The sequence below is a fragment of the Panthera tigris genome, chromosome B4 (assembly GCF_018350195.1).
Source record: "Panthera tigris isolate Pti1 chromosome B4, P.tigris_Pti1_mat1.1, whole genome shotgun sequence".
NCBI lineage: Eukaryota > Metazoa > Chordata > Mammalia > Carnivora > Felidae > Panthera > Panthera tigris.
The window spans coordinates 75,143,103-75,151,406 of NC_056666.1; the positions used below are offsets into that span (position 1 = coordinate 75,143,103).

The 8,304-nt window shown below is 57.6% G+C and overlaps 1 protein-coding gene across 1 annotated transcript; it reads right to left on the reverse strand.

The window, feature by feature from the left end:
• Window positions 1–869: 869 nt before the first annotated feature.
• Window positions 870–6,292, reverse strand: WNT10B (Wnt family member 10B). The gene is made up of 5 exons (XM_042990812.1): window positions 6,268–6,292; window positions 5,248–5,367; window positions 4,855–5,117; window positions 2,723–3,096; window positions 870–2,067 (listed from the first exon to the last, which is right to left on the reverse strand). Exons 2-5 carry the CDS (start codon window positions 5,319–5,321, stop codon window positions 1,609–1,611), a joined length of 1,170 nt encoding a protein of 389 aa, XP_042846746.1. The 5' UTR covers window positions 5,322–5,367; window positions 6,268–6,292; the 3' UTR covers window positions 870–1,608.
• Window positions 6,293–8,304: the final 2,012 nt, after the last annotated feature.

The following is an 8,304-nucleotide window of genomic DNA, read 5'->3' on the forward strand; positions in this document are numbered from 1 at the left end:
GTACTCTGAATGAGTTTTTTCTCTTCCTTATAATTTTCTTAATAACATTTTCTTTCCTCTATCTTATTTTATTGTAAGAATAGAGCACATAAAACAAGTAGCACACAAAATATGTGTTAATCGTCTGTTTATGTTATTGGTAAGGCTTCCGGTCAACAGTAGGCTGTTAGTAACTAAGTTTTAGGGAAGTCAAAAGTTATACACAGGTTTTTGACTGCATGGGGAGGGAGGCTCCTCTAACCCCCCTATGTTGTTCAAGGGTTAACTGTATATTCACTATCAAGCCCTTTGCAGGAAGAAAAAATTCCAACCCTTGTTCTAGGGCAAGGACCAAGGTGAAATCTGGAGTTGAGGCACATAAAAAGTAAATAGGGCCTGTGTTTGGATCTCTAGCCCCTCACCCCTAGAAGTACCCCCCTGGTTTTCCACACTGAAAGTTCCCAACTAAATCATTGAGGATCAGGGGCATCTGGGTGGCTCAGCTGGCTAAGAATCCGACTTGATTTTGGCCCAGGTCATTATCTCTTGGTTTGTGAGTTCAAGTCTCACGTCAGGCTCCATGCAGACAGCAGAGCCTATTTGGGACTCTCTCAGCCCCTCCCCTGCTCATTCTCTCCCTCTCTCTCTCTCTCTCTCTCTCTCTCTCTCTCTCTCTCTGTCTCTCTCAGAGAGAAAGAAAGAAAACTTTAAAAATAATAAATAAATAAATCACTGAGGACCATTTCAAATCCTTTGTGGAGCCAGGCAGGATATGCATAAGTAATGTCATTGAGTATATGAGGGTAGAATTCACCTGGAAAAGAAGCCATGGACTGGGATCCCAAGTGTGGGCAGAAATATCACCACCTGCATCCACTGGTCCAGTAGCTTAATTTATTTTAGTTACAAACAGAAACCAAGAACAAGTCTCAGTACAATAAATTATCCATCCCCATCCCTCCTGCTAAAGAAAGAATAAAAGGCTCAGAGAGTCTTAGGTAAAATTCTTCCTTTGGAGGTTTCCCTTTAACATCTGAAGGCGGCGGGGAGGGATAGTTTCCCTAAGGACCTAGACAAACAACCCTCTGAGGACTCAGGGGAGAGGTCCCCCTCCGGCACTCTGTCTCTTCCCCAAGAAAAACCTCTCTACCACCATCTCCCATTACCCCACAAGAGTGGGCCCAGATCACTGTAGAAGAGTTTGGGAATGGCAGGTAGGAATGAGTGGTCTCCCTGGATACAGGTCTTACAGCTCCACACAGTGCCTGGGGCTATCCCTCAAAGGGAAAGAGTGGTCAAACTACAGGGACTCCCCAGCCAGAAGGAAGAGGAACCAGAGCTAAAGGGACCCCAGGGTGGGGGAGAGGGAGGCAATACAGTGCATTTCATCTTAGCTCATTTCTGGTGTTTAAGGAGCAGAAGAGGGGTGACAGCTTTCCCTCCAAGGCCCTCCTACTGTGGGGGAGAAGGCTGCACATCACAGACTCTACCTGACCCCCACCACCCCCAAGCTGCTTCCAGGTAGATACTTGGAGCTTCTAGGAGCCAGGACTGACCCTGGACAGAAATCAGAGCAAAAGGCTGAAAAGGTGCCCCTCCCCTTCCCCAGTGCTGTGGCGAGGCTGGCCCTCACTTACACACGTTGACCCACTCTGTGACCTTGCACTCATCACACAGCACGTAGCAGCACCAGTGGAAGCGGCAATGACAGCGCTCGACTCGTGTCTGCCGGAGCAGGTTGTGCCCACGGCCACAGCACAGGCTGCCACAGCCATCCAGCAGGCGGCTGGTCTTATTGCAGGCCCGGCCCCGAGTGCCCGGGGAGCCCACGGCAGGGTCTCGCTCACAGAAGTCAGGCGACTTCTCAAAGTAGACCAGCTCTCCTGAGAGGCGACGGGGACGCAGGCGGGGCTGGAAGGCTCCGGAGTTGCGGTTGTGGGTATCGATGAAGATGGCCCGACCCAGCCGCTCCCTCAACGCCGCCCCCACTGCCCGGAACTCTGGGGCCGCCCTCCAGCAGGTCTTGAACTGGCAACTGCCCGACGTGCCATGGCACTTGCATTTCCGCTTCAGGTTTTCAGTCACCACCTAGAGCGGCAGAGGGAGGCGAGGTGAAGGGGACGGCAGCAAATGGGCAGAGCACAGAGGCACAGGAGAGGGGAGGGAACAGAGAGCACAGGGGAGGATAAATATAGGCGAGAATGACCATGGAATATCAGAAGAGAAAGGGCACTGAACCGCTGGCTAATAGCCCAACTCCCTCATCTTCTGGCAGGAGGACTGAACCCAGAGCAGAGTGATTTGCCCATCTTTAATCACTAGCTGGTGACAGAGACTCAGCTTAGGGAACTAGGTGGTAACAGAACTCAACTCCAGTTGTCCGGACTCCCAGTCCAGTGCTCTTTCCAGAGTGAGCACCAAAATGAGGAGTCTGACCCAAAGAACCCCTAAATTCTGTAGGGAGGCAGCTGTAATAATAGCTATCTATCGTGTAATGAGCACCTACCGAGAACTAAGCACTCTGCCGAGTGCTCCATTTGCTAGCTCCCTCTTAATGACAACGTAAGATAGATATCATTAGAGTCTTTTTACAGATGCAAAACTGAGGTTAAGTAACTTGAGGTCATCCAGATGGTGAGTGGCAATCACCCACCGCATCTCCTCCTCTCATTCTGCTGTGCCTCTCAGACTCTAGCCAGGCCTCGAAAGCTAAGGAGACCCAGGACAAGTTGCACACACATACCTGTCGCCCCACCCTGTTGTTGTGGATTCGCATTCTTGCCTGGATGTCCCGGGGAGCTTCCCTGGAATCCAAGAAATCCCGAGAGAACTTCTCTCCAAAGTCCATGTCATGGTTACAGCCACCCCATTCCCATGTGTCCTGGGGGCCAGGGCTGGGGCCTGAGCCAGGGCCAGGACTGGGCAGGGAGTGGGGGAAACTCTTGCCCCGGGACAGTGCCTGCAGCTGCAGTAGTTTGGCCCTCAGCCGATCCTGCTCACCACTGCCCTTCCAGCCGCAGCCGCAGCTCACCAGCTTGCCCAGGCTGCAGGCCGTGGCTACCGCGTGCATGACCCCTGCAGCCAGCATGGAGAAGGAAAAAGCACTCTCCCGGAAACCTGGGGATAAAAAGGGTGTGACGGGGGGGATAAGGTTGACAGGCAGCTGAGAGGGGGGAGGTGGAAGGAAATAAGCAGCCACCCTTCAATTCCAGGAATTCCTAACTGGATCCTGACTTTGCCATTTACCAGCTGAATAACTGGGGAGAAAGTCACCGAGAAGAAAGGGAACAGAAGCACAGAGCCTCAGTTTCCTCATCTATTAAGGGCAGGGGTGGGGGAGTGGGGGGTGGACTGAAGTGATCTCTGAGGCCCATCCTGGTTCGGTTACTCTGGGATCTGCGGGTGTGGATGAAAGAGCTAGCTTGAGGGCAAGACCCCAAGGGTTGGCAGGTGACTGAGAGGGAGTCCCTGAGGTCTTTGAAGATTCGTTCACCGAGTTCTACATCTGAAAGCCTTAGAAATTCCCCAGGGAGCTTGGGTGGTGGGGTGGAAGCCGAGACCTTTGGGGGGGGGTGTCTTTTTTTTCCTAAAGCGTCTTTTAACCAACGTTTGAAGCTTCCAGGGCTGGGGGCATCTCCACCACCCCAATACCCCCAAAGCACGGGAACTGTGGAGCTGTCCTTCCCCTTTCCAGTTTCTAGTTTTATATTTGCCCTTTGAGACTGCCCTTTATGTTTATCCTAACCTGCTATTACTCTATAAAATGCTGGGAGGGGGAGAGAGTGAGGGTGATTTTCCCTACGGCCCTATTAAAATATTGGCTTCTTTGTTATGTTTTGGGGGTCACAGAGGCTCAAGATGACAACCCTTTCCCATGCTTCCCATTTGGGTATCAAAGCCTACACCAGGCCCTGTAGGGAAGGAGGGGTCTCTCACTTCCTTTTAGGTAGGGGCTTCCTTGAGCCCTGAGAGGATGAGAGACAGCACCTCTTTAGGGGCCGGGCCTCTCCCACCCCAGGATGCAGGGCTTCTGGCCCAGCCTCCCGACCCCCCCCCCCCAACCTCCACCCTCCAGGGGTGAAGCTGTTTGCACACGTCTTGGGAATTCCCCCGCAGATGGCAGCTGCCTATTAACCCCGTAGTCCCTGAAGTACTGCCCCCACCTTGGAGCTGAGCGCAGAATGGATCTTTACTCCTCCAGGGAGGAAACTCGGGCATGGCCTGGCAAGAGGCAACGATGCCTTCCAGACCATACCTCCCAGACCAGACCAGCAGTGACCTGTTCTTCGCCCCTCCAGCCGTTCCTCACCTGCTCAGGTGAGAGCCACCTGGGGCCCCCACAGCACAGAGGAGGGGGCTGCTCCCCGGCTTCAAAGTCATCAGGGTCTTTGTTCCCAGCCTCTGCTCCTGGGAACCCCAGCAATTAGGGGAGTAGGTTTAACCCTTAAACGGTTGGGGGCGTCACCCCACCCCCGCTGAGGCTCTGGGGACACCAGCCTGGGCTTGTCCCAGCGGAGAGGGAGAGGGGAGCAAGTTGAGGGAGGGAAGGGGGGTACGTTTGAAGCTTCCAGGGCTGGGGGCATCTCTTCCTCACAGGTGCAACCCAGACTGAGCCTGGTGGAGGCAGGAAAGGGGGGCCCTAGGGTAGGAGAGCAGCGACCCAGCTGCCTTGCCGGCAGCACGCAGGTGGAAGTCAGGAGCAGGGGCCCAGACGGGTGGCCAGGCCCAGCTCCGTGGCTCCCGGGGGGGAATTCCCAGAGAGGCCCCTCCCCGAGTCGTGAACCGGTCCCTTCCCGCCTCCGCTCGCCTCGGCCTGCCGCCCCCCCCCCCCCCGCCCCCAGCCCCAGAGGCTTAGACCCGCCCGGCCCGGCTCACCGCGCTTGAGGATGGCGCTGTGGTGCGGCAGGCGGCCGCCGCCCTCCAGCGCCGAGCAGTTCCAGCGCTGGTCGCGCAGCTGGTGCTGACACTCGTGGACCGCGATGTGCAGGCCCTGAAGCGCGGATGCCGTCACGTCGGGGCTGCGCAGGCACAGGCCTAGCTGCCGTTTGCTCAGGCCCGACAGCGTCAAGCATACGGTGTTGGCGGTCAGCGGCGGCTCGCCGGGCAGCTTCAGGCCCAGAATCTCATTGCTGAGGGCCCTGGGAACGCAGAAGGCGTTTCGGGGTCTGTGGTCCAGGCCGCGCGCCCCCTCGGACTCCTCCCGTCCCGGGTCGGTGCTTGCAGCCTACGTCTCTCTCGAGGGCTGGGTGACAGGGGGGAATTGCTCACCGACTGCACAACGCCAGAAACAGGAGACCCGCGAAGCCCGAGGGCGGAGGGCGCGGCCGGGGCTCCTCCGGCATGTCGAACCCCGGGCCCGAAGGCCCCGGTGGGCAGATCGATCACGGCCTGCGGGACAGAGAGACTTAGGCGCTCGGGAATAAGGTGGGCTCCCCGAGCAACCAAGGATTCCTAACTCACCAGTGCCACCCCAGTGACCCTCCACATTCCTCCCCAAACAAAACAGTAAGAATCATCCCTTGATTCCCAGTCCCCGAACCCTGCAGGAAGACTTAGGGGCCTCGCAGCTGGGGCTTATGCAAGCGCCCCTGGAGCTGGACCCAGCCAGACACAATGCCCGGCACACAGACACACTCACATGCAGACTCAGACACGCCGACTCACAAACACCACTCCACCATCTTGCCCCCCGGGGCTCCCTCTTTAAGGGCCCCAGGACTGGCTTCCCTCGCGGATACAGTCTCGCTTTTAGGGTTAGGGGGCAGAAGTGGGAGGCGGTTCTCCACCAACAGATCGCAGGATGTGGGGGAGGGTCACCTCCAGATGCCGTCGAGGGCAGGCACCCTCCGTGAGAAAGGTGGAGGAATGGGCTCCCAACCCCTCTCTACCCCCTTCTTCTGCAGTTGGGAGAGAGGGGAGGCTCCAGGTGCGCCAGACAGGGAGGGGACCTGGTTCCCGCCTGTAAAGGACCGTAGCTCAGGCTGAGTCCTCTTCCTCCTCTGTGTTACCTTTCCTAACTAGTGTTCCCCTCCTTCCAGACGCCCGTCTGTCTGGTCCCCTCAGGTCCCAGCCTCGGTCCCCAACCCTTTGCTCTCGCATTCATTGCCCTTCAGATCTGGGGGTATCCCTTTATTTGCTGTCTTCATCTCTGGCAATATCCCTGGCTCTCTCGGTGTCTCCGTGCCCCTGTGGGCGGATGCGTGTCTGTCTGTCTGTCTGACTGCCCGTGTGCCTGTCTCGGCCGCGTGTGCTCGTCCCTGCCCTCCCTGCTTTCCCGGCTCCGATTACCTCCAGCTGCTCTGGTGCGGGGTCGCCACCGGCAGGGTTGGGTCGCCTGGGCTCGGGCTTCTCAAACCGTGGGGAGACTGCCTCGGGTTCTGCCCCCTCGGCAGAGCCGCATTCTTCCAGGGTAGGGCCACTCCTCTTCGCTGCTTCCCCAGCGCCGCCGCCGCAGCCGCCGGGAGGAAGGGAGGGAGGAAGGGAGGGAGTGATCGAGAAAGCTAGCGAGCGGTCTAGCAAAGAACTGGGGGCTCTGGCTCTACTCTACTCGTGCCGAGCTCACAGGCGGCTCTGCTGCGGCTGACAGAGTTGCGGCCCCTCCCCGAGCCCCGGGCATCCCCACCCCACTCCTCGCACCCCCCGCCTTGACCCAGGGAGCGCAGCCGCTCCCCCTCCTCCCAGCCTACACACACACCCTCTCCCCCGACGCCTGGGTTCACGCTTGGCCCCACTGAAGGGGGTGGTGACCAAAGTGCCTCTCACCTGCTCTGGGTAGCCAAGTCTGCAAGGAGGGTGCAGGGACCCAGACTAGGGAGATAGGAGCCTGGTCCCAAGTGGTCATTTCTCTTTGCCTCAGTTTCCCCAAGGAGAGCGGGATGGCTGGAGAGTGCCTTTGACACGATGAAGCTGGAGCTGAGAATCAACTTCTCTCCCTGGACACTGCTGTGCAGAGCCCTGAGCCAGAGCGCACCACAAGGCACTCAGAGCCGGCAGGAAAAGCTCCCTTCTGGGTGGCTTGGCTTCCACCCACCTCTGAGCTCTGAGCCTGCCCCTTGGGAGGGGTCAGCCTTGGCCTCAGAGTTTGGTCCTAGCAGAGGCTCGGGTAGCCCCAAGGATCTTCAGCCTTCTCCTCTGCTTCCCTTGGCTTCCAGGCATCCTTGCCTGCGGAGTTCTCCTGCCCTTCCCAGGATCCCCCAGTCTGTACTTGGAGTGGCCCATATCGTCGCTCCATGCTTTCAGACGTGCTTCACATGGAATGAGGAGGGCCTTGGGATCTCAAACAGAGCCCAGCCTGAGGACAGCCAGGGAAAGAGTCCCATCTTGGGGTGCACAGACCAGGACAAACCACCTTAGGGAGCTCCAGTGGCAGTGAAGGGGTTAGGCGCCACTGCGCTCCTGCCTGACTCACCCTCCCAGCTCTAACCACTGCGGGCTATTTTTGCCAGAGAGGGGCCCCAGGCTTCCCAGCCGCCCCCCGCCCCTGCCAGACCGCAGCCCAAGGCACGACTGGCCCCGCGCGCCCGAGGCTGGCACGTTGACTCAGAGACAGGCCCCCTGGGGAAGCAGAGCCACGGGGCTGAAACCCACAGCCACAGTCATCTCTTCCTTGGTGGTGGCCATGCAGCTCGTCTGGGGAGCCAGCCTCCAGCCTGTGCTGCTGCAGAGCCTGCCCTGTGCTGCAGGGGGCACTGTTGTCTAGGGGGCAGAGCGGTCTGAGAGAGGTCAGTGACTTTCATCTGCCCATGTATTTTTTATTGACCACCTTTATGTACCAGGTCTTGAGTAGGCTGGGGAGGTAAAAGTGCCCTGGTTCCTGACACTGGCCAGCTCTGACCAGAAGAGGGTTGCTTTTCTTTGCTTTTGCACGTCTGGGGGCAGGGAAGCAGGAGAAGTAGCCCTATAGCCCCTGCCTCTTCTTCCTGTTTAGAGGCCAAGACCCAAACCATGTGTGGCTTTTGAGGCCACCAGAATCTGCAATCTCAGTAGCTTTCATCCTTACACCTGGATTCAGCGATCCTCGCCAACGTCCTTGTCCTTCTGCCTGCGTGTTAGCCTGGGACTCCACTCAGGTCCCTGGAGGAAGGGGACAAGGTTTCCTATGCTCCTCTTCTCTTGTGGAGACCTCTCGGATGCTTTTTCTGATTTTTTCTTCTGATTCTACCCTTGTCAGGCTGTAGTGTAGTCAGGTGCCAAGGAATGGCCAGGGTCAGAACTACTACCATAGACTTCAACTTCTCAGTGACTCCAGGGCTCCCCAAGCTGGTCTGTCCAGGGGTCCATACTCCTGTTCCCTCTCCATGCAGAAGCTCAGCTCTGGGACAGAAG

Excerpts from the sequence above, each read along its gene's own strand:
- WNT10B (XM_042990812.1), bottom strand. The coding sequence starts at position 5,321 with ATGCCGGAGGAGCCCCGGCCGCGCCCTCCGCCCTCGGGCTTCGCGGGT. Across the intron at positions 3,097-4,854 it reads CAGCGCCATCCTCAAGCGCG|GTTTCCGGGAGAGTGCTTTT; the intron begins GTGAGCCGGGCC and ends TTTTATCCCCAG. Across the intron at positions 2,068-2,722 it reads ACAACAGGGTGGGGCGACAG|GTGGTGACTGAAAACCTGAA; the intron begins GTATGTGTGTGC and ends CTGCCGCTCTAG.